The sequence below is a fragment of the Emiliania huxleyi genome (assembly GCF_000372725.1).
Source record: "Emiliania huxleyi CCMP1516 chromosome Unknown EMIHUscaffold_192, whole genome shotgun sequence".
In the NCBI taxonomy this organism is placed as follows: Eukaryota; Haptophyta; order Isochrysidales; family Noelaerhabdaceae; genus Emiliania; species Emiliania huxleyi.
This window is the reverse complement of record NW_005200670.1, coordinates 35,288-62,465: the sequence shown is the minus strand read 5'-3', so window position 1 is coordinate 62,465 and position 27,178 is coordinate 35,288. Positions and strand designations below refer to the sequence as shown.

General features: G+C 65.5%; 9 protein-coding genes across 9 annotated transcripts; 5 read left to right on the top strand and 4 right to left on the bottom strand.

Annotated features, from left to right (window-relative positions):
* Positions 1-1,058: 1,058 nt before the first annotated feature.
* On the bottom strand, positions 1,059-2,835 carry EMIHUDRAFT_468490 (hypothetical protein; the record flags this gene model as incomplete). Its single annotated transcript, XM_005782142.1, has 3 exons — positions 2,351-2,835; positions 1,648-1,880; positions 1,059-1,435 (listed from the first exon to the last, which is right to left on the bottom strand). Exons 1-3 carry the CDS (start codon positions 2,815-2,817, stop codon positions 1,059-1,061), a joined length of 1,077 nt encoding a protein of 358 aa, XP_005782199.1. The 5' UTR covers positions 2,818-2,835.
* A 1,113-nt stretch (positions 2,836-3,948) lies between these two features.
* Positions 3,949-4,675, top strand: EMIHUDRAFT_233484 (hypothetical protein; the record flags this gene model as incomplete). The annotated part of the gene is made up of 2 exons (XM_005782141.1): positions 3,949-4,004; positions 4,090-4,675. The coding sequence occupies 2 exons, from the start codon at positions 3,949-3,951 to the stop codon at positions 4,673-4,675; spliced, it is 642 nt and encodes a 213-aa protein (XP_005782198.1).
* Positions 4,676-5,136: 461 nt separating this feature from the next.
* EMIHUDRAFT_113557 (hypothetical protein) lies at positions 5,137-6,442 on the top strand (the record flags this gene model as incomplete). The annotated part of the gene is made up of 2 exons (XM_005782140.1): positions 5,137-5,768; positions 5,938-6,442. 2 exons carry the CDS (start codon positions 5,137-5,139, stop codon positions 6,440-6,442), a joined length of 1,137 nt encoding a protein of 378 aa, XP_005782197.1.
* Positions 6,443-6,683: 241 nt separating this feature from the next.
* On the bottom strand, positions 6,684-7,508 carry EMIHUDRAFT_113556 (hypothetical protein; the record flags this gene model as incomplete). The annotated part of the gene is made up of 1 exon (XM_005782139.1): positions 6,684-7,508. One exon carries the CDS (start codon positions 7,506-7,508, stop codon positions 6,684-6,686), a length of 825 nt encoding a protein of 274 aa, XP_005782196.1.
* Positions 7,509-10,820: 3,312 nt separating this feature from the next.
* EMIHUDRAFT_233480 (Aarf domain-containing protein) lies at positions 10,821-12,629 on the bottom strand (the record flags this gene model as incomplete). Its single annotated transcript, XM_005782138.1, has 3 exons — positions 10,821-10,862; positions 11,547-11,747; positions 11,832-12,629. The coding sequence occupies 3 exons, from the start codon at positions 12,627-12,629 to the stop codon at positions 10,821-10,823; spliced, it is 1,041 nt and encodes a 346-aa protein (XP_005782195.1).
* Positions 12,630-13,018: 389 nt separating this feature from the next.
* EMIHUDRAFT_442666 (hypothetical protein) lies at positions 13,019-14,207 on the bottom strand. Its single transcript, XM_005782137.1, has one exon. It carries the CDS (start codon positions 13,954-13,956, stop codon positions 13,039-13,041), a length of 918 nt encoding a protein of 305 aa, XP_005782194.1. The 5' UTR covers positions 13,957-14,207; the 3' UTR covers positions 13,019-13,038.
* Positions 14,208-16,362: 2,155 nt separating this feature from the next.
* On the top strand, positions 16,363-16,861 carry EMIHUDRAFT_365684 (hypothetical protein; the record flags this gene model as incomplete). Its single annotated transcript, XM_005782136.1, has 1 exon — positions 16,363-16,861. A coding segment is annotated over one exon (499 nt), but the record flags the coding sequence as incomplete, so codon positions are not given.
* A 3,609-nt stretch (positions 16,862-20,470) lies between these two features.
* Positions 20,471-21,032, top strand: EMIHUDRAFT_365680 (hypothetical protein). Its single transcript, XM_005782135.1, has one exon. It carries the CDS (start codon positions 20,732-20,734, stop codon positions 20,903-20,905), a length of 174 nt encoding a protein of 57 aa, XP_005782192.1. The 5' UTR covers positions 20,471-20,731; the 3' UTR covers positions 20,906-21,032.
* A 2,094-nt stretch (positions 21,033-23,126) lies between these two features.
* On the top strand, positions 23,127-26,372 carry EMIHUDRAFT_113553 (hypothetical protein; the record flags this gene model as incomplete). Its single annotated transcript, XM_005782134.1, has 5 exons — positions 23,127-24,028; positions 24,261-24,468; positions 24,995-25,039; positions 25,803-25,927; positions 25,973-26,372. The coding sequence occupies 5 exons, from the start codon at positions 23,127-23,129 to the stop codon at positions 26,370-26,372; spliced, it is 1,680 nt and encodes a 559-aa protein (XP_005782191.1).
* Positions 26,373-27,178: the final 806 nt, after the last annotated feature.

The window sequence follows — 27,178 nt, the reverse complement described above, 5'->3', positions numbered from 1 at the left end:
CGCGGCTGGGACAGCCGCCCCCTCCCGCCCTTCCTCCTCCTCCCCCTCCTGCTCCCCCCCCTCCTCCTCCGGCCTCTGGCGCACGCGGCGCGTCGCGTGGTCGACGACCTGGAGAGAGAAAAGGGCGAGACACTCGGCCGATGGTTGATGAGCCGAGATCGGCCGAGATCAGCCACGGAGTGAGCCGAGATGAGCCGAGGAGCCGAGATGAGCCGAGAGGAACCGCGGGGAGCCGACAGGAGCCGAGGTCAGCCGAGGTCAGCCGAGGTCAGCCGAGGTCAGCCGAGGTCAGCCGGGGAGCCGAGGTTGGCCGAGGTTGGCCGAGGTGAGGAGAATGCCGCATCGCCGAGGATTGTTGAGCCGAGGAGGGGCGAGGAGAGCCGAGGAGAGCGGGGAAGAGGAGAGTCCAAAGTCGCCGATGTGCTAGTCGATGTGCTAGTCGATGTGCTAGCCGATCGCCTAGCCGGGGAGGGCCGAGAGGAGCCGACATGCTAGCCGAGGTGAGCCGAGACTGACTGCCTCGGCAGTGCCGCCGGCGGCCGCCCTCTTCGCGATCCGCGAGACAGCACGCGACCTGGGGTTCGTCAGCCGAGAGTAGTTGATTACCGGACCCGCGCACGGACGCACCCCCCGACAGCGCGGCGAGACCCGTCCTTTGCCATGCGCGGCCCGGCCGGCTGCAGCGCCAGCTCACGCACCTGAGGCAAGGCGAGGTCAGATCAGGCCGTACCTCACCTCCCGCACCGACCCGACAGCGCACACTCCGGTGGCGAAACGCCGTCCGCGGCGGGCGGGGGCGCGGGGGCGGCCGCAACATCGCCCGCACCCGCCACCGCTCGCAACTACGCTCGGCGGATCTCGGCGGATCTCCCGCACCAGCCACACAACGAATCTCGGCCAACCTCGGGTAATCTCGGCTCATCTCCCGCACCAGCCACACAACGAATCTCGGCCAACCTCGGGTAATCTCGGCTCATCTCGCGCACCAGCCAGTGCACGTCGCGGTGCACGAGCACGCGCCGCCTACACGCACACCCCGCCATGTGCACAGACGCCGCTCACAACCAGTGCACGCCGCGGTGCAACCGCTCTCGGCACCCGCCGCCGCTGCAGCGAGCCGCCGCCACACCGCCGCCGCCGCGCTGTTCGCACTTTCCGTCGCCACTGCAGTCGCCGCCTCCGCCTCCACCTTCGTCCAGGACGTCGTACGCCACGCCGCCGCCGCGCTGTTTGCACTCGCCACCGCCATCTCCGCCTTCGCTTCCGTGCCCACCTCCCTCGCCGTCCCCGCATCTGCACTGCCTGCACTCGTCATCGCCACTTCTGCCTTCGCCTCCGTCCCCGCCTCCTCCGTCCAGCCGAACGTCGTACGCCACGACGCCGCCCGCAATGCCGCCAGCCCCCTTCAGAAAGACGTCGACGGCGCGGACTGTGCCTGTTCACGGCCGGCGGCCGTGAAGACACGCTGTTCACGGTGGCGACCGCTCGGCGAGGTCTCGGCAAAGTCTCGACGCAATCTCGGCGCAATCTCGTGCGGTATCTCCGCATCTGCAGCCGGTCAGACAGGAGGCTAGACGCAATCTCGGCGAAATCTCAGGCGCAATCTCGGCACAATCTCAGGCGCGATCTCGGCGCAATCTCGTGCGCCTGCCGCCCAGTCAGACAGCAGACCAGACGAGTCCTCAACGGCGCACGAGACACGATCGCCGACGCCGAAGCGGCGCCCGCCGCCGCACGTGGCCTCTCTCGCCGCACCCCGCCGCGGCGCCGCCACCCGCGCCGGCCGGCACGACTCGCTCTCTGAGCAGCGCTCGCTCTCTGAGCAGCGGGCTGCGTCGCACCGTCGCCTCGCGGCCTGCGGCAGGCTCATGCGCGTGAACCTGTTCACAGCATCGCGGGTGTGAACAGACGCCCTCCACGGCTGCCGGCGGCGGAGCAGAGCAAGTCTCGCGGCCGCCGCCACGGATACCTCTAGCCGGGGGCGTGATGTGTGGGCCGGCATCGAAGAGAGAGAGAGGCATTACTTATCAGTCTCGGGTAATCTCGGGTAATCTCGGGTAATCTCGGGTAGTCTCGGGTAATCTCGGGTAATCTCGGGTAGTCTCGGGTAATCTCGGGTACTCTCGGGTAGTCTCGGGTAGTCTCAGGCATCAGAAGGAGTTCTGGGTGAGAACAGAGTTCTCTGGGTGAGCTCAGCTGTGAGGCTCCAAGTCGTTTGCTCTCCCTCCCTCCCTGTGCATGACTTGCTAGCGGGGCCCGAGTATTGTACACAAGTACTGCACGAACTAGGTGGTAAGGCATATCGGTTCCCTAGCGCTCGCTTGGTCTTGCGCATCTAAGGAGAGTGAACCAGAGGGCGCCCGCCCGCTGGCCAAAGCAGACCTCGGCACGGATCAGGTCGTTGCTGTCCTGCGGCACCGACACGAGCCGAGCCGTTGGCGGGTCCGTCAGCACGATATAGGCGAACTTCCGCCGCCCTGAGCCGTCGTCCGGGTCGGGCTCGTGGACAGCGTGCACCACGCCAGCCTCCCACGGCCGCGCACCACCAACGTTGCAGACGACGCGGTCGCGCCGGACAAAGCGGGCCGGCAGCGACGCGCTCACGGCGCCGCGGATGCGGCCGCGGTCGGCGGCGGTCAGCGTCAGCCGGTTGTTTGATGCGAGCGTCTCGAAGAAATTCTGCAGTAGCTCGAGCTTGACAGCGCTCCGCTTTGGCCCGCACAGCCTGCCCGCAGGGTCGCACGCGGCCAGCTCGGCCGTGATGGCGTCGTCGAGAGACTCAAGAAGGCGGACCTCGCTCGGCGTCAGCGAGGCCATGGGAGTGGAGCGGCAGCCGCGCCAGTCAGCGCCCGGCTCTCTCTCGCTCGCTTCAGGGCGCTGCAAAAGAAATAGGTGTTTGCCGTCGGGAGGCGTGTGGCGAATACCCATCCCTCCCTTGGGTTATCTGTTTTCTTTCTTTCTGTGGCGAATACAAAGTCATCGAAGGTAGGCTCGGGCAGTGGGTTTGGCCCTGGCATCAGCCGGGCATGTTGTTGATTTGGCCTTGGCATCAGCCCTGGCAGGCGGGCGGGCACGCGGGACATGCACAGGCGCCAAAGGGGCGCAGAACCGACCTAACCCGTCGGAGGTGGGGGGAAGGGAGTACCGCCGGGTTCCCCTGCGTGAGCGCAAGAGTAACCCCGAGAGGGCTGAAGATGAGCGGTGCGCGCAGGGGTCGGCGTGACGGGGCGAGGGACGCGCCGCGCGGGGCGCCGCCTCACCGGCCCAAGTGGCGCAGGGCGAGGCGGCGAGAACCGAGCGAACACGTCCTCGTGAGCCCCGTGGCTCCAACCAGGCCCTTCCTTTTTTTGAGCAGGTGTGACGCCGCGCGAGCGACGCTCCGAGATCGCCCGAGATAGCGCGGCGCGGCGGTGGGTGAGGTGGGGTGGGGGGTGGGGGGGGGGGCGGCGTGGCGTGGAGCTCCGAGATAGCGCGAGATTGTGCGAGATCGCGCGGCGCGGCCCCGAGATGGCGCGAGATCGCCCGAGATCGCGCGGCGCGGCCCGAGGCGAGGTGGATGGGTTGGGAGCGAGGGGGCGGAAGTGATCAGTGCGGTAGATCGGTCAGTCGGGGCGCGTGAGCCGGACTTGTGAGCCGGACGGCTTTCATTTCTCTCTGCGTTGTTGAGCCAGGACTCAACATACTCGTTCTGTTGCCGTCCCAAACTGTCACTCCCCTCTCTCCCGGCCGGGGTGGGGCGCGCGCGGGGGCGGCGGGTGTGCGGCGAGTGTGCGGGATGTCTGTGGGCCCGAGAGCGATATGCCATGTCCGCCTTGCGTTGTTTCATAACATCGAAGGCTAAGCTCAAAAATAAAATAAAAACGTGCGCGGCGCTCTCTTGTACAATCCAAAGCTCCTGCACCCCGCTCGCAAGCAAGCTCTCGCAAGCCTCTCGCGACCCTCGCAACCATGGTCCTCTCAGCGATCGCCGCGCTGCCGGGCAGCTTCAAAGCCATGCGTGGCATGTACGTCGAGCTCTCACGCTCTATCTCTCACGTCGATCTCTCACGTCGCCCTCTCACCTCCTTCTCACGTCGCCCTCGCTTTCAGGTTCGCCTTCCACGGCCTCGTACTTGACGTGGGCATCATCAACGTCCTTCCGTTCGTCGACGAGGCCGCCAGCGACGCCCAGCGGACGGAGAAGTTCCCGTGGGCCCTCGGTGGTTACGCAGGATTCGCCCGGGTGCCAAACCTCGGACCCACCCACCGTCGCTTCATGACCGAGAACATGGCGTACGCGATCCTGCGCACGGCGCCGGCCCTCTTCTACACCAACGTGCCGATCCTCTGCACTGCCGTTGCTTCGCACCTTGTCGAGGCTCTCACCATCGCGTGGGAGATTATCTACTACGAGTGCCCCGCCAACGCGATGGTGCCAGTCACGCTCATGGGCCTCTTCTCGACGCAGACGCTCCTCACGGCGCGCTGCCCGTCACGGCTTCTGCACCGGCTCCATCTGAGCGCCCCACCCCTCGCTCGCACCCGGCAGGTCAAGTTCAACCAGGGTGCCCTGATCAAGAGCGCCGACCACCCCACGGCCCTTGCCGCGATGACGGGGATGGTCGCTGGCGTGTGGCTGACCTGGGCGGCAGCGGCAGCCACTGTCGCCGCGCGCAAGCCCAACGAGCCCAAGTGAGCCGTCGCATGGCGGCGGCGGTGCGCGCGGCCCGGCCGCAGCTGGCAGCTCATGAGCCAGGCCGCACCGGTGTCTGTTTGCCGCACCGCGGAGGCATCATTCTGTTGCATTATGCATACGTGTGTCTGCAATTTCTACTAGGGCCACAATAATGAAAGAGAAGCAAGTCCATCGCCCACCACAGAGAGAACACTCTTCAGCGCTGGCTCGCGCCAAATCGACGAGCCCTGGCTGGTGGTGACTGGGGTGGGTGAGCTCGAGCAAACAACTGGATGGATGACTGCCGCCGGGCTTCCGTATCTGTTGCTGTGATGACACGCCGGTCACGCCTCGCCGCCTGTGTCTTACCGTGTTGCCAAACTGAGAGCGGCAAAACCCGTGTGTCTCGGGTCTCGCGCCTAACCCGTGTACGAAGTGCGGGGGGACCGGGGGACCGATGTCGGCCTCCCGTGATGGAGCGAATGGAGCAGCTGGTAGGGCACGCGCTCGCGCGCGTGGACGAACTGGAGAAGGCGACGAACGAGTTGGATACGAAGCAGAACGCAATGACGCAGCTCATGGATGCAAAGCAGGCCGCCACCGCGGAGCTCGTGAATGCGAAGCAGGCCGCCACCGCGGAGCTCGTGAATGCGAAGCAGAACGCCTCGGCAGAGCTGATGCAGGCGCTGCTCACGCAGGTTCACGAGCTTCGGACGGACAATCGGAGTCTTCGTGCCCGGCTTGATGCGCTCGAACGTCAGCCCAAGCATTCGGGAAGCAGCGGCAGCGCGCGCCCTGCAACGCTCGCAGAGATTGTGGAGCGACGCGATGCGCTTCGTGAGATCAAGCAGGCCGGCATCGATTGCCGGCTAGCCCGAGCGACTGGTTACTCGTGCGCAGAGGCGCGGCAAGCTGGTTACCCGCTGCTCGAGGCCAAGGCCGCCGGGTGGTCGTCGGACGAGCTGAGGATGGCGGGTTACATAAGCTCGAAGGGCATGTCGTCGCGCGAGTTCTTCGACCGCTACCAGGCCGGCACCACCAACTTCTCTGGGCTCGACTTTTCGGGCGAGGACTTCAGCCGGATGGTCATCGACAAAGCGTGCACCTTCGCGGGGTGCGACCTGACGGACGCCACATTCGATCACGCCACGCTGTGCGGGCTCGCAGATGGCACGAGTCGACATGAGTCATGCGCGCGTGCAGCGCTGCGACTTTGCGTCCACCGATCTGTCGAACGTCGATCTCAGCCACGCCGCACTCCACGATTGCACCTTCCCGAACAGCAGCCTTCACACTGCCCGGTGGGCGAGTGCCAAGATCACGGGCGGCGCGAAGACCTCCAAGCCGTTCAAGGCTCTCGGATTCGCGTGCTCGGAGGCGCGCTCGTTAGGGCTCCTCGAGGGGCTCCGGCAGGCGGGCTACTCGAGTGTGCAGGCGAAGCAGGCGGGCTACTCGTGTGCGGAGGCGAAGCAGGCGGGTTACTCGTTGGCGGAGATGAAGCAGGCGGGTTACTCGTTGGCGGAGATGAAGCAGGCGGGTTACTCGTTGGCGGAGATGAAGCAGGCGGGTTACTCGTTGGCGGAGATGAAGCAGGCGGGTTACTCGTGTGCGGAGGCGAAGCAGGCGGGCTACTTGCCTCATGAGTGCAGTGATGCAGGGTTCACATTCAGCGAGGGGAAACAGTCTGGCTATCGTCACAACGAGTACTGCTGGACGCAGGGGGCTTCGCAGGGGTACAGCAAACTGGAGTACAACCGTCAGTATGGAGAGCAGCACAACCGTTGGTGAGCTGTCAATTCTCAGAAGTCAGATGGTGGCGGCCCCCTGTGGCCCCTGGCCCCTGGCCTGCTCCCTGGCCCTGACCCCCGCCCCCCTGCCTGCCTGCGCGCCCCATGGCACGTGCAAAAGGAAAGAAGTATCGCGGTGTATTTAATAAACTTAAATCTCGGAAGGTTCTGGGGGGAGGCACCGGCTCTCGCTGCACTAAGACCCCGGCTGTCGGTAGCCGGTCGGCCTACCATGCTCATGGTCACCCGTCGAAGAAGGTGCGCAGGAAGGTGGTGCTCTGCCGCCACGCCGCGATTTGTGGCGTCTCTCGTCGCTCTATCTGCCCCATGTCCTTCCAAAAGGCGTGCCCAACGCCTTCGTAGCAAGTAACATCGTGCTCGACCCCAGCCTCTGCCAGCGCCGACCGGAAGCGCGCCGCTGCCGCTCGGTTTGTTGTTGGCTGCGGATCCTCCGCCCCATAGATGCCGCACACGGGAGCGCTCAGTGCGGCCAGAGCCTCGACCTTGAGTACCGGCTCGCCATAAAACACGACGGTCGCCGCGTCAGGGCGCATTGTAGTCGTAAAGCCAATCGCCTTGCCACCTCCAAAGCAGAAGCCGAGTACCCCGACTGGGAAGTTTTCCGCTACACCGTCCTGCGATGCGGCCCAGCGCAGCACCGCGGCCAAGTCTGCGTTGACGCGCTGCTGAGGTGTGGATAGCGCAAGCCAGATCGCCTTTGGTACGAAGTCGGTGGTCTCGCCGCGAAAGCAGTCAGGCGCGATGCACAGGCAGCCCAGCTCGTCAGCGAGACCCTGTGCTTTGTCCACAATCGAGCCGGAGAGTCCCCAGAACTCGTGAAGCACGAGCAGCACTGGCAGGGCCCCACCCGGCGGCGCCTTTGGCCGCGCCGCAAAGGCCAGAATCTCGCGGTCTTCTTCGGCAGGGACCTTCACATTCGCCAGATCCTCGAGTACGGCAGACTGCAGCGGCCGCTCGAACAGGTGGTGCGATGCCCAAACTGCGCGGCTGACTGCAGCGGGGAGCGCGATAGACCGCGCGAGTGGCAGCAGCGCGATGATGAGCATCACCGGCTTCCAGAGATCGCACTGCAGACCTACTTTCGGCAGGCTCTCTTCCGGCAGGTTTTTCTTTTTATCATTTTTACCCCAGGCTTCCCTAATCAAAAAGTATGAAAAAAATCACGCCCGCCGTTTCTTTTTCGCGAAAGTCTGCATATGTGTGTGCATATGGCCTCCCACCGCATCGGCGCCCGCCTGTGTGGCCTCTCGCCAGAGCAGCTCGTCGCCTTCATCGACGAGCAGGCGCCCCTCTGGAGCGCCGCCGCGCTGCGCGTGGCGGAGGAGCACGCCGCACGGGTCGTGGAGCAGCCCGAGTGGGTGCTCTCCGAGGTCCTCCTCTCGCCGGACCTCGCCCCGCACATCCTCGCCCAGCTGCCGACCACAGCGCACGCCGCCAAGGGGACGTGCCGCGCGTGGCGCCGCGGCTGGAAGGAGACGCTGAAGAAGCGCAAGAGGCCGCGCATGCTCGTGATCGGTGGCCACAACAGCGATGGCGAGTTTCTCAACTCGCTGGAGCGGTACGACCCATCAACGAATGAGTGGGAGGGGGAGGCCGTGTCGCCGATGCCGACGTCACGACTGTATGTCGCCATGGCGGTGCTGGATGGCAAGCTCTACGCGGTGGGCGGCAGGAATGAGGCGGTGGAGCGTTCCAACCTGGCGGAGCGGTACGACCTGGTTGCGAGAGCATGGGAGGCGGTGGCGCCGCTGGCGACGGCGCGGCAGGCTCACGCCGCGGCGGTGCTCGACGGCAAGCTGTATGCGGTGGGCGGGTTGGACGCCGGACTGGACACGCTCAGCTCGGTGGAGCGGTACGACGCGGCGACGAATGCGTGGGAGGCGGTGGCGCCGATGGCGACGGCGCGGTTTACTCCCGCCGTGGCGGTGCTCGACAGCAAGCTTTATGCTGTGGGTGGGTTCTACGGCGACCATCTCAGCTCGGTGGAGCGGTACGACCCGGCGCTGGATGTGTGGGAGGCGGTTGCTCCGATGGCGTCGGCGCGGCAGGAACACGCCTTGGGGGTGTTCGACGGCAAGCTGTACGCTGTTGGCGGGTACAACGGCGACGGCGGCCGCCTCAGCTCGGTGGAGCGGTACGATCCCGTGACAAATGCGTGGGAGGAGGTGGCGCAGATGGGGACGGCTCGGGCTGCTCACGCCATGGCGGTGCTCAACGGCAAGCTGTACGCCGTGGGAGGCGACGAAGCGGACGAGGCGGACGAGGCGGACGAGGCGGACGAGGGCAACACGGTAGAGCGGTACGACCTGGCCACAAATGCTTGGGAGGAGGTGGCTCCGATGGCGACGGCGCGATTCCATTCTTTCCTTGGCTTGCTGTAGAGGGCTCGGGGCCGTCCCGTGGCTCGAAGAGGCGTCACGCTCACGGTGTGTGTGTAGAGTGCTGCGGCTTGTGTGAGCGACACTGAGCTCGGCGACTGCCGGCACACTAAATAAATAAATAAATAAAACGGGCACCTCTACTAGGAGATGGGTAAAAAGGAACAGGTCCCCGCCCTGCGGTCTTTGTGCAGGGTTCTTTGTGGGTGTGGTCGGCGACTAGCCGGGGTCGTCCTCCCGATGGGGGACTAGCACTAGCCGTGTCTTCCACATGGTCCCTCGGGTAATGGTTGGGTAGTAGGGCTAGAGGGTCGCTCTACACTTAGCCTCTGCAGCGAGCGAGCGCTCAACTTAGCCCCCGCACGGAGCCGGGCTCGGACTTAGACGCTGTATGGTCGGGGGCCATGAACTTAGACGGCACAAGGCCAAATCCGGGTAAAACCCGGGTATACCTGCAAAAGTCCAGGTTTACCCGAAAAATACCTGGACGCGTCCCGACCAACGTATGCCGCGCACGACGCCATATCGCCTTGTCCCAGGGCCAGTGCGCTACTTGCGGCGCGCAACTCCTGCTCAAGTACGCGCACCGTACCATGTGCTGCCGCTATGCGTGTCTTAAGGCGGCTGCGGCGAAGCGGCGGGCGCGGCATGCCGATGGCAGTGCGGACGATGCGGTTGCGATGTGTTCTGCTTCAAGATCGTGGCGGTGCTTGGCATGCACTTCTGCGATCCCAATCAGCTCATCGCAACGAAGCAGCGCAACAAGCTGGCTGCTGCCAACAAGGCCCTATGCTAGATCTACCTCACGCGCGGATCGTTCAAAGAGGACCAGCATACACAGGCTTCCTTGACATGCGTTTGTTTGAGCTTGAGGCTATTTGTGAGAACTGTTTGGCTTGAAGATTGCGCTCAAGAAGAGCAACGAGAATCGGAAGAGGAGGATGCTGAGGCGGCGATTGCTGAGCATGAGAAGGATCGATCCGGATTAGAAGGCGCCCGCCGCAGGCGAAGAAAATTTGGGGGCTAGCGCCGTATCGTTGATCACGGTGGGAGCCTCTTGGCCCCAGGCTGTGCCACGGCCGACTTAGCCGATGTAAGAGGCTCTCGCTGATCTTAGACCGCGTAAGCACCCCAGCGTGACTAGTCACACTTAGACCCGCTCAGCCTCGAGGCTCAGAACTTAGACTACTACCCAACCAGTCCTCGGGTCCCTGCTGCTCCTAATCTCGTCGTACATCCTCCTGCTGATCTCCGCAACATCCTGCTCCCTCCCTCGTCTCGCCCTGCGCGTCTGCTCCGCCCTGCCGGCACACTGTGAGACCATCGGTGTGAGATTAAACCACGCTACCAGCTGCACCAGCGCTTGGTCACATCTCCCCCGAGGTCAGAACGTCAGATCCTTCTACTCAGTGTGTGCGGCCGCTCGTACGCGGGACCCCTCCGATCGGCTCGGTTTTTTTGACTTAGCTTAGTGTCTGATTGGAGCTGCTGCGGTGCACAGACCTGAAACTTGCCTCGGCACCGCGTTCGCCAGCCAGCGCAATGACTACTCTACTGCGCCCTAACACCTGAGCTGCCTCTGACCCCAATCTTGCGCGCTGAGTTGGCCCGCAAGTGTGCGCTAGTTCTAGTCCTACATCGCAAAGCCCCCTCCTACACGCGCTCGTCGCGGCTACGCGTGGGCGGCGACCGCGACGGCGGCGACGACGGCGGCGAGGGCGACCGCGACGGCGAGGCGGGCGGTGGCGAGCGACGCGGCGGCGGCGGCGAATCGCGCAGCGGCGAGGACCCAGAAGAGAGCATGCACGCGAAGAAGGGCGAGGGGGCGGGAGGGCGCCGTCTCGCCCGCCTCGGCGAGGGCGGCTGCGGCGTGCGTGGCGAGGGCGGCCACGCGCTCGCGCTCGGGCGTGCCCAAGGAGTTGAGGAGGCCGCGCACATACCCCAGAGAGTGGAGCAGGCCGAGCAGGCTCTGCCCGTCGCCTAGCAGTCGTTAATAGCGGACGGGATGCCGATGAGTCGATCCTGCTGCTTCCTCAGGCCGAGAAAGGCTCTGCTCGTCGCCCTCGCTAGATCTCGGCTAGATCTCGGCTAGATCTCGGCTAGATCTCGGCTAGATCTCGGCTAGATCTCGGCTAGATCTCGGCTAGATCTCGGCTAGATCTCGGCTAGATCTCGGCTAGATCTCGGCTAGATCTCGGCTAGATCTCGGCTAGATCTCGGCTAGATCTCGGCTAGATCTCGGCTAGATCTCGCCGTCGTGGATCGCGACGAGCGCGCGCCACACCGCCTCGTACCTACTCGCAGCTTCCTTGTCTCGCGCTTCCCTTTCACAGTATGGCGCCGCCACCAAGACCGGGGGCGGGCGGCTGTTTCTAGGCTGTATTGCGGCGCAATGTTGTGGCTGTACCTCGGCCGCACCTCGGCCGTGTCGGCTGCACCTCGGCTGCACCTCGGCTGCACCTCAGCTGTACCTCTGCTGTGTCTCGGCTGCACCTCGGCTGCACCTCAGCTGTACCTCTGCTGTGTCGCGGCTGTATCTCGGCTGCATCTCGGCGTCTCTCACCCGACCGACGGCGGGATCCGACCCACCGCCGCCTCGCCCAAGTCCGAGAGAGATAGGCCGGTGCCGAGCGCAAAGGCGGGCGAGAGGAGCAGCGGCAGCAGCGGCCAGAGCTCGTTTGCTAGCGGCTCGGCGCAGGCGCGCACCCGCTCGCTCGAGACCCACGGCCGCGCGCAGGCGAGCACCAGCCTGCACACGGCGAGCCGCAGCTGCGCGGGCGGGTGGTGGTACAGGCCGTGGTCGAGGAGGACCAGCTGCTCGGGGATGCCGGAGGCGGCGGCGGGGCGGCGGAGGTAGACGTTGCCAGAGTGCGGGTCGCCGTGCACCAAGCCGTGCCGCAGCGGCATCTCTCCCAGCAGCACGTCCGCCACCAGCCGGCCGGCGGCGCGGCGGCAGATCCCCGCCGCGGCCAGGCCGGCGGCGTCGTCGACGCGGAGCAAGCCCTCGACCCATTCCGTCGCGAGCAGCCGGCGGGTGGCGATTCGCACCGCTGGGACGAGGACCGACTCGCCCCGCGGCGCGAGAGCGGCGGCCGCTTCCCCCGCGTGCCGCGCCTCCGTCAGAAAGTCGAGCTCCGAGAGGACGTGCTTCTGCAGGTCGTCGACCAGCCACGAGACGTCGAACCCGCCCGGCTGCATCTGCCCGGCAACCATCTTGAAGACGGCAAAGTCGGTCGGCACCTGCTCGGCCAGCCAGGGGAACTGCAGCTTGAGCGCGAGCTCGCTGCCGTCCTCCGCGCTCGCGCGGTGGACTTGAGAGAGCGACGCGGCGGCGATGGCGGGGCACCGCACTGCAGCAAGGCCGCTGCCACTGGGCGCGTCGACCGTCCAGCCGGGCACGCACAGCTCCTCCGCAATCATCGCCTCGAAGAGGCGCAGGTCTTGTGGAGCCGCGCGGTCCGTCAGCTCTGCGAGAGCGGTCGTGTAGGCGGGTGGCACGCCGCCGCCGCCCGAACCTCCCTGGAGTGAGGCGATCTGCTGCGCTGCCTTGACGTAGACCCCGCCCTGCTTGCGCGCGAGCGTCACCGCCTTGGCCGCGTACTTCTGGTGCAGCGCCTCCCGCGCAGCAGCGTCGAGCGGGTCAACCTTGTCGTAGGCGGCCTTGGCAGCGGTAAAGAGCGCCATGGCCCCAAACGCTCTCGTCGCGCCGTCGGCGGAGGACTGCGGCGGCGGCGGAGGAGGCTTCTCTTTGACCGAGGCCACTTCGTTAGCCGCCAGCTGTTCAGCCATGACAAGCGAATGTTCGAACCGCTGCCCACGCGCGAGCGCGTCGTTGCGTTCCAACTCGCACAAATGTGCCGCCTGGCGCGCCGCCGTGGGGGGGGGGGGGGGCAGGCGGCGATAGACGGCTGCAGCCACGCTGCGTGATTTCTTTTTAGGAGGACGGCATCATCTGTGAGGGCGACGGCTTCTAAGCCGTCGCCTTTGCAGTGCCAGTCCCGTACCCGGTGTCGTGAGAAGGAGTTTCGTTGTAAAATTCTTTCCGGCGGACGGCCGAGCGACTTTGGGGCAATCTCTCCGTCGCGCGTCGGCGTTGAGGGGCCGTGGATACGTAAAAGCTTGCTTTGGGTTATGAACACATCCGTGTCTCCGGGCGCCCTCGCCGACCACCCTGCCTTATTACTATCCTTCAACAGTATTAGGCCGTCGTCCACGGCACGTCCGAGTTGTACCACCGGCACGAGACGTTGGTGCGCACGCCGCTCACATAATCGCACGAGACGACGGGCTGGAACGGCCGCCGGCCACGCTGCGACAGAATGGGCCGGCCGGCGAGGAACGGCTGCTCTTGGTACGAGTGCCACCTCTGCAGCACGACCTTGCTGCCGCGCGTCACGCGGTTCGAGCGGTGCGCCGCCTCCGCGCTGCACGCGCGGCCGCCCCAGCCCGGCCCGAAGTTGTAAAAGAGCAGGGCCGAGCCCACGGGCGGCTTGACCTTCAAACCCAGCTTGGGGAACTCCGTCTCGCCGCCGTCGAAGTCGTCCGTGAGGTACACGAGCAGCGTGGCCATGCGCTCGCCGCGCCCGAGCAAGTCGGCCGCGTGCTCGCAGTCGGTGTGGTCGGCGTAACCGCCGTCGCGCCCGGCCTCGTAAGTCAGGGCCTGCCAGCTGTAGGCGTGTGTATCGTGCAAGCCGGACATCTCCTGAACGCGCCGGCTGATGCCGTCAAAGAGGGCCTCCTGCCCGCGGTACACAAAGAGGCTCTCGCTCCACGGCACGTGCGCGTAGGTGGCACGCGAGGCGGCCTGCGCGAAGCAGCCGCGGCCGCCTGCGCCGGGACGCCCACGCATCCAGTCGAAAGCGTGAGTGAGGCCCGGGTGTCCCGTGAACGCGTCGTGCTGGAAGCACACGAGCGGGTGCGATGCGCCCCACAAGTCGCGCCGGCGCGCGACGACTCCACGGAGATCCGCAACCTCGGTCGCACTCAGCACGTCGTGCAGGAGATACACGGGTGGCGAAGCCGAGAGCACCTCAGCCTTGCCCGCGGCCACGCTCTGCTCCACAGCAGTACGGAACGTGTCCGAATGGTTGCGCGATACACGCGACGCATCGCCCATTGGATACAATTTCTGCAACCGCTCGGTGGCTGATTTAGTGTACGTGTCGCTGTCGCCGGTGAGCTCGAGTAAATCCAAGTGAAGATCCGCCGCCGAGATGAGGTCGCCTCGCTCATCCGCGGCTGCCGCCAACCGGATGAGCTCGTTGCTACTCAAAGAATTTCTCGGACCCGTGACGTGCGATTCACCCGCGTGCAGCGGCGCATGCTCTCGGAGCAGCGCGGCCAGCGCCGACGGCGTGAAGGATGCTGATCGAGCTTGTCCGTGCTAGGGAAAGCTGATCGAGCCCAGCGTGCCCGCGACCGCCTCCCGCACAGCACCGGACTGTGCGGGCGGGCGCCGACAGAGCGCGCACGACGGCGCTGCAGCTGGCCAAGGCGAAGGGCCACGCCGAGTGCGTCAAAGTCATGTCGGAGGCGGCGGCGGCTGCAGACGGCCGGGCAGGGGCCGGCGCCTCCTCGGGCGCGGCAGCGGCAGCTGTGGACGCGCCGCTGCTCGGGCAGCGCGTTGTGCTCGGCGGGCTCTCTTCCCGTCCCGAGCTGAACGGGCAGCGGGGCGTGGCGCGGAGTTTTGAGGGCGGGCGGTACGCTGTGGCGCTCGAGGGCGGCGGCGAGAGCGTGCGGGTGCGGCCGGGTAATCTGTCGCCGGCGGCGGCGGGGCGAGCGTCGAGCAGTGCCGCGGCAGCCCCCGATGCGGTCGTGGCAGCGGCTGAGCGAGGCGAGGAGGAGGCGGTGCTGGCGTGGCTTGAGGGCGGCGGGCGGGTCGACGCGACGTACGAAGAAGACGGCGTGAGCGGCGTCACGCTGCTGATGGGCGCCGCCGGCGCAGGCCGCGAGCGGGTGGTCGAGTTGCTGCTGCGGCACGGCGCGGAGATCAACCTGCAGAACAGCACCGGCTGGTCCGCGCTGATGCGCGCCGCCTACCACAGCCACGAGCGGGTGGTCGAGCTGCTGCTGTGGCACGGCGCGGATATCAACTTGCAGGACAGCTACGGCTACACCGCGCTGATGACCGCCGCCTTCTTCGGCCACCACGCCGTCGTGCGGCGCTTGCTGCGGGCGGGCGCAGACATGGCGGCGCGCAATGTACGCGGCAGCACTGCGCAGCAGATGGCCAAGGAGAACGGCAAGGCCGAGTGCGTCGAGGCCTTCAAGAAGCACGTCCAGGAGGTGGTGGCGGGACGGCCCACGGCGGCGGCAGCCGGCGGCGCAGGCGCAGGCGGCGCTTCCTCCGGCGGCGCTTCCTCGGCTGGATCAAGAGTCGCGAAGACGCCATCTCCAGCGGTGGCGGCGGGGCGGGCGTCGAGCGGTGTCGTGGCAGTCTCCGACAAGGTCGTGGCAGCGGCTGAGCGAGGCGAGGAGGCGGCGGTGCTGGCGTGGCTTGACAGCGGCGGGCGGGCCGACGCGACGTACGAGAGAGGCGAGGTGAGCGGCCTCACGCTGCTGATGGGTGCCGCCCGCTACGGCCACGAGCGGGTGGTCGAGTTGCTTTTGCAGCACGGCGCAGCGGTCAACCTGCAGAACAGCGACGGCAGCACCGCGCTGATGCTCGCCGCCAGCCAAGGCCGCGAGCGGGTGGTCGAGCTGCTGCTGCGGCACGGCGCTGAGGTCAACCTGCTGAACAGCGCTGGCTACACCGCGCTGATGTGCGCCGCCGAAAGAGGCCACGAGCGGGTGGTCGACTTGCTGTTTCGGCACGGCGCGGAGATCAACTTGCAGAATGGCGAGGGCTGGACTGCGCTGATGATCGCCGCCCTCGGAGGCCACGAGCGGTTGGTCGACTTGCTGCTGCAGCACGTCGCTGAGGTCAACCTGCAGAGCAGCAACGGCGGCACCGCGCTGATGTACGCCGCCCTCTTCAACCACCCCGCCGTCGTGCGGCGCTTGCTGCGGGCGGGCGCTGACATGGCGGCGCGCAATGTACGCGGCAGCACGGCGCAGCAGCTGGCCAAGGCGAAGGGCCACGTCGAGTGCGTCAAGGTCTTGGCTGAGGCGGCGGCGGCTGCAGACGGCCGGGCAGGGACGGGCAGCGCTTCCTCGGGCGCGGCAGCGGCAGCGGTGGACGCGCCGCTGCTGCTCGGACAGCGAGTCGTGCTCGGCGGGCTCTCTTCCCGCCCCGAGCTGAACGGGCAGCGGGGCGTGGCGCAGAGCTTCGAGGGCGGGCGGTACGCTGTGGCGCTTGAGGGCGGCGGCGAGAGCGTGCGGGTGCATCCCGGTAATCTGTCGCCGGCGGCGGCGGAGCGGGCGTCGAGCGGTGTCGTGGCAGCCCCCGATGCGGTCGTGGCAGCGGCTGAGCGAGGCGAGGAGGCGGCGCTGCTGGCGTGGCTTGACAGCGGCGGGCGGGTCGACGCGACGTACGAGAGAGGCGACGTGAGCGGCCTTACGCTTCTGCCTCCTCTCGCCGCTGATGCGCGGCGGCTCGCTCGAGGCGCGGCTGCGCATCTCAGAACCCGACCGCGCTGCGCAGCTCCGGCGGCTGGGCATGGAAGAGCCGCCGAGGCCGCTGACGTGGCAGCAGCGCGTGCGTGTCGCGTGCGAGGCGACCGAGGCGCTGGTCTACCTCCACTCAAAGGGCATCGTGCACCGCGACGTCAAGCCGGACAACATCTTGCTCGACGAGAAGCTGACCGCCGTCCTCGCCGACACGGGCTTCGCCAAGGACCAGCGTCCGGACGCGTCTGTCCGCTGCCCTTCGAACGCCCTCTACATGTCCACTGGCTACCTCTGCCCCTCCATCTCCAAGGGGGGCGAGTACTCGAGCAAGACGGACGGCTACGCCATTGGCATCACCCTCCTCGTCTGCCTCACCAGCCGGTCCGAGGTGCAGCTGACCGACCGGTGCGAGGACGAGTTTGACGGACTCTGGACCAACATCGACGCGTCCCAGATCGCAGATGCGGCGGCGGGGTGGCCTGAGACGGCGGCGCGCGCTGTCAAGGACCTCGCCAAGGCGGGAGACGGGCAGAAGAGTCTCTGTCACGACAGCTTGCGCAACCGCTGCACGCTGCCCGTGGCTCTCACGACGCTCCGGGCGCTGCTGCCTGGCGCGCAGGGCGGGGCGGGGGTGGAGGAGGCTGCGCCGGCACCTGGAGACGAGGCCGCTGCGGCAGCCGCCCGCACCACCGGGTACGAGCCTTCGCCGCTCTCGGTGCAGGTGCGCGGCATGCGCACGGGCGGCGACTCACAGGCGCGCATCCAGGGCAACATGCTGCTCGCCTTCAACACGCTGATGCCGCGCCTCGACGCTGCGTACGCCTCGCGCTCTGCGGCGGCGCCAGACGGCTTCGAGGAGCGCATCAACTTTTGGCACCGCGAGTGCGGCTTGCCGACCGAGCTGCGGAGCCAGCTGCACTCGCTGCGCATCTGGGCGAACGCGGCAAGGCACCACGACGCGGCGAGGTGGAGGAGGGACGGGCCGCGGAGCGAGGGGGAGGCGTCGCGGCTCGTGGGGGCGGTGACGGAGGCGATCGGGGCGCTCGAGGGGTAAACATATTTGTGACGACGAAGTACGAGACTCGAGCGGATGCGTGTAAAAGCTAGCCCCCTTCAGAGAAAAGTAAGAGAGCCGCTCTCTCTCGCGCTCTGCCCGACTGCCCCAGCTACGTAGTGTCCGAGGTCGCGCGGGAGTTTGTTGTGCCCTTGTTTGTTTCTCTTGGCACCTTGGAGTGCTGGGGGGGGCGACAGGAAGAATGTGGCCCTGAGTTATGTGTACGCCAACTCAGGGTGTGTGGCAGCCAGCTGGCTGTGTGTCTTGTGAGCTTGTTTGTGTCTGTGTGTCGTTCGTGCGTGTCGTCATCATCTGTCTCGCGTCCACCCATACCGCGTTGGTGTCCAGTCCGAGCCTGGCTGTTCTTCACCTTTCTACCTACCTACCTGCGGGAGTGAGCCCTGCGTCCCCCGAGACCTAGAGCGCGGGTGGGTTGGACATTGTGGAGGGGGCTCGCTGCGGGGGAAGGGCGGTGTAAGAGGCCGCGATCCCCGTACGCCGTAGCGGTCCGCCCCACTCCTCCCCACCGGGCCGCACAGGGCGGCCACGCCTCGCAGATTCGTTTTCGCGCCTGGGTCAGGCGCGCGGGGCATCCCCCGGGTCGCTCGACCAGCGATCAGAAGAGTGGCCGCTATGCGAAGGAAAGAGCGGGGCGGCCCTCGACGCCGCAGTCCGGCCCTCCGAGGGGGAAAGGGAATTGCGGGGTCCCCACGGGCGCCTCTCTTCGGCCCTCCCGAGGGGGGGAGGGGAGCAAGGGGGTGGGGGGATCGGGCGGTGGGGTGAGGAGAGCTGGCAGTGGCGCGTCTCCGCGGCTCGCGTCGCGCCAAATGCAGCCCGGCGGCCTCAATGGGTAAAATACTCATTAGTGTAGAGTGATATTAGACAAGTACAATAAGAGATGAGACGCGGGCCGCTATGGGTCTATAAGGCAGTGGCGGCGACGGCTGCGTGCAAGTCTTCCGCCACACAGTACTCTCGGAGCCACGATACCAATTTACAGCCCAAGTCCGGCGTGTCCCTGGTCCACTGCCCCGGCTCGCTGGACCAGCCGCAGCGAGCCGCGTGATCTGTGTACAGCTGCCGCACCGCAACCTCGACCTCATCTGGGGACTCAAGCGAGTCCAGCCAGTTCAGCAGCAGCCCCGGAACGCCGAGCGACAGCGATCGGGACGGGAAGTGAGGCCTATCGAACCATTTGTGGAGGGAACGGAACCCCCGCCCTCGCAAGTTGGGGCTGACGAGAGAGACGAGAGGTGGCTCAGTGTCCGGCAGCACTTCGCACACCGCGGCGTCCCCTGCCAGCAGCGCCTTCAGCTCCGGCAGCGGTGTCGGCTCCAGCTCGACGGCAGCAAGGATCTGAGACTAGGGACAGAGGTACTAAGAGATAGAGGTGCGGCTTAGATCGGGGGACGGGGCTAGAACCTGTTTCCCCAAGGATCGCACGGCGCGCTCCCGCACGTGGTGATGCGACTTTGAGAAGCGAGAAGCTGAGCGAAGTCTCGACAAGGCGTTGTTGTCCGATGACGGGACCTCCAAAGTCGGGTTGCCGGCCAACACGCGGAGAAAGTTGTCCAACGTGATTTTTGAACTCTTCATGTACTGATCCACCTAACTCTGAATATAGCAGGTTAAATATCAAGACGTCGAGGGATTGCATGCGAGAGACGCGCCTGTTTGCTGAGCGTGAGCAGCTTCTCGTCCAGGCCCGCCTCCTCCTCATCCCCTGCCCGCTCCCCTGCCCCCTCCCCCCCCCCGGCTTCTGCCCCCCGCGACCCCCGCGCGCCCGGCGCCTTCCCCTCGTCCTCGTCGTCCTCGTCGTCCTCCTCGCCCTCGCCCTCGCCCTCCTCAGCCTCCGCCGCACCCTTGAGAAACTGGAGAAGGCTGCGCGCCTCTGACCTCTGCTCCGCCGATAAGAGCGTTCCGTCCACTACCCACCCAAGCCGGGCCACGATGTTCGTGACGACTGCAACGCGGCGCCCGGTGCCGAAGGGCTCTCGAAGTGCACGCGAGCCCTTCGCAACGATCGAGTCGACTGCGCGCTTTGCAAGCGTGAACTTCAAGTTTGCATCGTCAAAGCGCCGCATCAAAGAGCTGTCGATCGTGTCAGGGTTGGTCGACGCGATGGTTGCCACAACCGACTGTAGCGCCGCCTCGGCGCGCGCCTCCTCTTTTTTGAGACTTGGCGGGACCAGAAGACGGCGTGCCAGATCGCTGTAGGCGGCCGGATCGCCTTCGCTAAAGCTGTCTGATCCTGAGAGAGCCCGCATCATTCCGCAAAAGTCGGTAGAGAACACCGTGCCTGCAAATGAGGATGTGCATGCGCCTGCGATGGTCGACACAATCGTAGGCTGCCGGCCAGAAAAGTGGTAGCCGCGCACGACCAAGTTCGTGAGCCGCGCAGGTTCACTCATTTTCAGCTGCTCATTCTGAAAAGAATTTTACGCGAAGGTAAACTTTTCAACGCTTGAGGTGGCAACTCAGCGCGGGGGCTTTGGCATCTGGAAATAGACGGGCGCAGTGAGGTCGAGGAGCGCCGCGGCTCGGCCGGCGGCGCGGAGCCGCTGCCACTCGCAAACCTGCATGCGAGGGCTCCGCCGCGCGATTGCGGCAAGAGCGCAGTGCATGGAGTACTCGCCACGCCGGACGCGGGCCGAGGCCAAACCTTTGGCCCGCTCGTTGCTCGTCAACATCTCGTTGCCCCCGCGCTGGCCAACTTTCTAGATGACTACAAGGCCGAGCGGTGGGCTCGCGAGGCAGATTACCACCAGAGGAACCATGTAGTGAGCTGTGAGCTGTACACGGAGCGAGGGTCTGTACCGAGGCGTACAGGAGCGATCACACCAAGATCACCATCGTCCTGAAAGGGACAAAGCTATCGTCCTGAAGGACCACGACGAGACGCCGTCCAGGACACATCCCTCTGGAACAAGGCATCTCGACTATCGGACAGTACTCAACAGGGACATCTCTCTATATACACGAGTGGGGTATTCACACTCCCAACACGTCCAGACTCTTCCTTTTTGCCGAGGGTTGGCGCGTGCGCCAAATGCAGCCCGAGGCCAAGTACACGGTACCCGAGGCCAAGTGCGCCCTCGCGAAGGTCATCAAGGAGCTCGCCGCGAAGCAGGATGAGCTCAACGCGCTCGCTGCCCAGTCAGACACCACCGAAGCGGACGAGCGGGCGCAGGCGTGACCTACTCCAAAACGCCTGCGGGCGGACCCTCACAGCTCACAGCTCAAGAGCGAACCTTGACGCTCATGGTGCTCGTAACTCACGCAGGAGCTGATGCCGGAGATCACGAAGATTCTCGGCGGCTTCTTCAAGGAGGAGGGCTTCCCGGAGGGGCCGATGGGCGCGATGATGGGCTTCATGGCGCTGCAGGGTGCTGTCGCGCAGGAGCAGGCGGACGGCGGGAGCGACCTGCGCGACGTTCAGATGCTTAATACGGGCTCATACTAGCACGTAGACTCGGACTGTACAAAGCGCAAGCTCCCGAAGACGCCCGCGTACTCCTGACACTCGTAGGGCCGACGCGGTGCAGATGCTCAAGGGCGCGATGATGCAGACCGACGTGCCGACCAGGGACCAGCTGCAGGGCATGTGCACTAGGCTGGAAGCAGGCGCGGCATGACCGGGCGTCCGTCCGGCGGGTCACCTAGACGAGAGGCGACGGACGGACGCCTCGAGTCGAGAGGCGGCGCCTGCACACAGCCGCCTCGCCACTCCGCTGTCCAGACGGCGATGAGACGAGAGGCGACGGACGGAGGCCTCGAGTCGTGAGGGCCGTGCACACACACACACACACACACACACAAGCTTCTCCACACACACACACACTCACACACACTCGCACTCATACACACACACAGATCATTGTTATATATGAAATAGCGGGTCACGCCAAGGCGCGGTCGACGAGTCCGCAGTCCGTGATAGAAAGTTATATATCTTTACTTCCAACACCCGGATGTGCCAACCCCGGACTGGGCAGAGAAATCCCAGGGTAAAGACGCAGGGCACACTCCACCCCGCCCCGCCACTTGCCCTGCCAGCTGACGACTCGTGGGTCCAGCCCTGGGTGGCGCAGGTTGTGACATTTGGCGATTCCGCGACTTACTGGGCCCCTGAGCCGCTACCCGTGTGCGATTTTTTGTGGCCCGGACATGATACTGATAGTAAACGGGTCAGAACCGGCCAAACACAGGCTACAGCCCCACACACGCGCCCGTCATAGCTCCTGGAGAGCATGCGCGAGTGACGCGCTGCAAGCCGCGAGAGTGGCATCAGAGGCAGGAACGACGTGCTCTTGCTGCACCTCGCAGCTGCACCAAGTGTGCTCGCAGTGTATGCCACGGCCACTGCCTGCGGCATTGCTCTCGTGCAGCTAGGCGACGCAGGTCCATCAGCAGGGCTCATCCAATGCGAGCGCACATTGTGCGTAGCCGCGTCGCCTCTTTTGCGCGACTCTTTCCTCACATCTTCAAAAACGAAATAAACTTTATTGAATTCTTTTCTCGCATAAAAATCCGTGGTGTAGATTGGGGACGTTGCACGAGATTGGCGCGAGATTCTGATCTCGATGGAAGCGCGCGCGTGGGGGTATAAAGTAACGTAAAAGTACAGTAACTCTTCTCCACACACACAATGATTCACATCACATAACGGGGGGGAGGGGGGGGGGGGCTCCCCTCGTCACGTCGGCACTGCAGCAGTCATTTTCAGTCATTCAGCGCTCATGCACGTCGGTGCGCCCGACTGGGTGGAAGGCTGGAGCACCTGCTCAGGTGTCGCACCCCGCCACCAGGTCTTGATGAGGTAGCCGTCTCCCACGTCGCCCTCGGGCGTCTGCCTCTCCCTAATCTCTCATGGTAGTCTCTCCCCGACCTTCGCAGCGGCCTGCATGCCATCGCGAGCCGGCGCCACACGCCTCGCGCCACTGCCAGTGCGCGTCCTTGACCGTTTTGTTCGTCTGGGTCCCCTTCGGATGCATCGTGACATCTGACAACTGGATTTCCACTGGTTCGTCCTCCTCGGAGTCATCTTCCCCGTCCTCCTTCCGCTCGGCTCTTCGCTCGGTACGTTCGGTGTGGCTCACCCTCCATGCCGTGAACAGGCGCTTTATCCACCCTATATTCTTCTCTCGTTCCTCTGCCCGTGCCTTGGTCTTGTCGTTGTTTCGCACCCATGTCTGTATGGCAATCGAGGCTGCCTTCCCCACTACCTGTAGGTCACTCGTCACCTCTCCCGCGAGCTCCCTTCTCTTTCTTTCGGGTATGGAGTCCGTGAGTGCGGGTAGCGTGCAGGCAATCACGGGCGCTATTTTGTCGTACTCCTCTTCGGCGAGCGCTCCAAATCTAGACCCTTTCGCCTTTAAGGAGGCTGCCCTCGCTCGTCTCAGGAATGTGGCGGTGTCTTTTGAGTCCGGCGCCTCCCGTTCAACTCTTGCTGTCGCCCTCGCTGTGTGCTTGTCGAGCTTCCGCATGAAGTGACGCGCCTCTTCCTTATTTCCAGCGCAGCTGCCGCTCAGTATGTGTGCCAACGACGCCTGTGGTGGCTCACTGTCTTCTTGTTTCCAGTCGTCCCAGTCTCCCAGTTCCCCGCGTCTCCTCCTTGCTGTGCTCCCTCTCGCCTCGGGAAATTCGTTGAAAAAATTCTTTTGCTACGGCGTCCGTCCAGGAAAATGTGCACCCCCCTTGCTCTGCTCGCGTGCGCGTGGCGGCCCCCTCTCCGCGGCCAACCTCGGTTCGCCGCCCGTCCGGCCCAGCCGCAGCAGCCACCGACGGGCGGCGACGCAGCCGGCTACGATCTCTGGTGGCGGAGCGACGCGACCGAGGTGGTGACGCCGATGCGCCTCAAGGTGGACGGCGCCCTCCCAAAGTGGCTGCGTGGATCGCTCGTCCGAGTCGGCCCGGGAAGCTTTGAGGTCGGCCGGCAACAGCTTCAGCACCAGATAGACGGGCTCGCCAAGCTGACCAAGTACCGCGTCGACGGCGACGGCGTCCACTTTCAGTCGCGGATGCTGCAGTCGCACCTCTACAACCGCACGCAGCTGGCGGCGCCGCCCTCCTCTCCGTGGGCGCTCTGGACCGAGCCAGCCCTCGTGACGATGCTGCCCGTCGAGCCAACCTACACCCCCTGCCAGCGTGTCCGCGCCCTCCTCGAGGAGCCAGTGACGGACAACACCAACATCTTCATCGGCAGCACGGGCGGCGCAGTGCACGCCTCGTCCGACACGAGCGTGGCGAGCAACACCTTCGACCTCGAGACGCTGGCGAGCACGGGCCATCTCAAGGTGGAGATGGAGGCGCCGCGCCGCACCGCCGACACCGTGACTGGCGCGCACAAGCAGCGCGTGGTCAACGGCAGCGCGACAGTCGGGTGGGTCGGCCGCGTCGAGGTGCGGCAAGACAAGCTCTCGCTCTCCTCCACGGTGGTCTCCGTCTACCGCGACGACCCCTTGCCGGAGGCGGCGCCGGCGGCGGGCGGCGGCGCGGCCGCGCGGCGCCGCTTCCTCGGCCAGCTGCGTATCCGCCTGTCCGAGCACGGCCTCCCGATGATCCACTCCTTCCAGGTGACCGAGCGGTACGTCATCCTCGTGGTCTGCTCTCTCCGTGTCGAGCCGCACCTGGTCCTAGAAGCGGAAGACGTGTTCTTGTCTCCCAACTAGCGCTCGAGAGGACACGTACTCCGCCGTACTCAGTCGTGTATTCCGCCGTATTCGCTGTATTCGCCGCCCTCGTGTTCACGCGGTGCTCGGAATACGCTGCACAATGCCGTCTTCACGCCCTCATGTCGGCGTCTATTCACCACGCAGGCACCTGATCGGCTCGAAGCTCTTCGTCCTGATGGAGCCGTTCGCCGGCGTCGAGACGCTGGGGTGGCGCGGCGAGCAGGAGACGACGGTCTACGTCATGGACCTCGAGTCGACCTCCCCGACGGCGGGGCCAGTGCGGACCTTCGTCACCGACCCGATGTACATGAACCACCACATCAACGCGTGGGAGTCGGACGGCGGCCGCAAGGTGGCGGGGCAAGGGGGGCGACCGTCACACACACACACACACACACACACACACACACACACACACACACACACACACACACACACACACACACACACACACACACACACACACACACACACACACACACACACACACACACACACACACACACACACACACACACTTTAATGCCGTGGGGCTCCTAGTCGTCTAGACGTGGAGACGCGAGGGTCACCCCCCCCCCCCCCGGCACCACCTCATGTGTGGGGAGAAGTTTACCCTTACCTTACCTTAGGTGACGATGGACCTGATCGCGTACGAGGACGGCTCGCCTTCCCTCCCATGACCCTCCATCTCTCCCTCCCCCTTTCCCATGACCCTCCATCTCTCCCTCCCTCTTTCCCATGACCCTCCCGCCCTCCCCCTCCCTACCTGCCTCCGACGAACCTCCCTCCCATGACCCTCCCCGCCCCCCTCTCCAACCCTCATCGAGCAATCTGACTTCAGATCACGCGCCTCATTGACCCACGCTGCGCAGCCGCAGGACGGCTCGTTCCTCTCCAACCCGCGCGGCTTCGGCAACCTCGAGGTGCGATGCGCGGCCGTACTAGAACGGACCGTTGACTCTTCGTATATATCTTGCTCGGACGGACGCGCGTTCTCCTCGCGAGGCGACACACGCACACACCGCTCACCCACGCGCACCGGGCCTTGCACGAATGCCGTGGGGCTCCTGCCGTTTCGACGTGGAGCCGCGTCCGACAGCTGCCTGGCCCTTGCTTCACACCGCGTTGTGTGAGTGGAGAAGTGTACCTTACCTTATACCTCCAGGTGATGCGCGACGCGGGGGAGCGAGCACTGCTCAAGGCGCTGCGGAGATCACCCGAGATCGCCAGAGATCGCCAGAGATCACCCGAGATCGCCAGAGATCACCCGCGATTACCTGAGATCGAGCACTGCTCAAGGCGCTGCGGAGATCACCCGAGATCGCCAGAGATCGCCAGGGATCACCCGAGATCGCCAGAGGTCACGAGGGGGCGAGCTCTGCCCAAGGCGCTGCGGCCGACGATCCGGCGCTACACGCTCGACATGGAGGAGGCGCGCCCCGCTGCCGCGCGGCGCGTGGGGCAGCGCCGCTGGGGCGACTGGCGTGCCCGCAAGCCCGCAGTCGCGTGGGCGAGGTGGAGGCCGTTCAAGATCAAGACCGACCCGCAGGCCTTGCACCCGCCCCCCTCTCCGCGCCCACCTCCCTCACCAGCTCCTCCCTCCCTCGCCGCCGCCGCCCTCGCCGCCGCCTCCGACCCCAAGCCCGACTCCTCGTCCCCTGTGTGCATATCCCCCTGCCTCCCTAGGCGGCCGTGCCGCACGACGAGTGGCCTCTGCCCGCCGCCGCCGCCAGCCGCCAGCCCGGAGGCTGCGAGGAGCTGCATGTCGAGATGCCCCGCTTCAACGACCGGCGGCACGGCGCGCCCTACCGGTTCCCCGAGAGTACCCGAGATGACCCGAGATGACCCGAGATTAGGCGGCACGGCGCGCCCTACCGGTTCGTGTACAGCGTCGGCTCGCCCGACTCGGCGGCCACACACGTGAGTGGAATCGTCAAGGTCGACTTGGGCCCTCCCCCCGCCGCAGAGCCTGCCGACTTTGGCCCTCCCTCCACCGCCCCCCCCGAGCCGGCCGCCGCGCGGTGTGTCTCGTGGTACCGCACAGCGCACTATCCGAGCGAGCCAGTGTTTGTGCCGCGCCCCGGGGCGACGGCGGAGGACGACGGCGTCGTGCTCTCGGTGATGCTCGACGGCGAGGCGCGCGCCTCGTACCTGCTCGTGCTCAACGCGACGACGATGCGGACGATGGCGACGGCCTACTCGCCCGTCGTCATGCCGGCAGATTTCCACGGCGAATGGTTCGGCGAGGACATCTAGCGTGGGCGAGGACCGCGCGCGGGGACATCTAGCATGGGGGAGGACCGCGCGTCGTGACTCGTACCGGAGCTACCAGGAACTACCACACGGTACATTTGTGTAATACGCTATCTTTCGTCCTGTCCCTGTCTCTCTGTTTGAGTTTGTTGACATGCCGTGTATCTTTGCATGTACATTTGCAGTAATGTATGTGAACTTGGAGCGGGGACACGGCCACGGCTATCTGAGAGCCGCATGGATCGATCGCTGTGCTCTGTGGGGGCCTCCCCGGCTCCACGGCAAGCAACAAGCATATGTTCTACTACACGTACACGTTGTAAAATTCTACGCAAGGCATCTATGCTATTCCGAGCACAGCCTCACCATCACCGCCGACGGCGCTATCTGGAGCCGGGGCTTTGGAGGGCAAGGCCGGTTGGGCCACGGCGACCAGCAGCACCAGCTACTGCCCAAGAAGATCGAGGCCTTTGCTGGGCGGCGCGTCGTCGCTGTCTCGGCGGGAGCAGCAGCTTGTGAGTTGTGTGAGCGACAGCCGACACTGGACTCGGCGACTGCCGGCACACTGTGAGACCATGGGTGTGAGGTAAAATCACGCTACCAGCGCTGGGTCGCAGCGGCCCCGAGGTTAGATCCATCTACACTCGGAACTCAGATGTTGTTTTGTTTTCGAGTGATGATGACAATTGTTTACGTTATATGCCGAGAACAGCAAGCGGCAAGCAGCAACCCTCAACGCGCTCGCTCGCACACGAGGAGGGATCACGCTCCTCCACAACACCGCGCTGCACTTCACAGCACACGCGGCT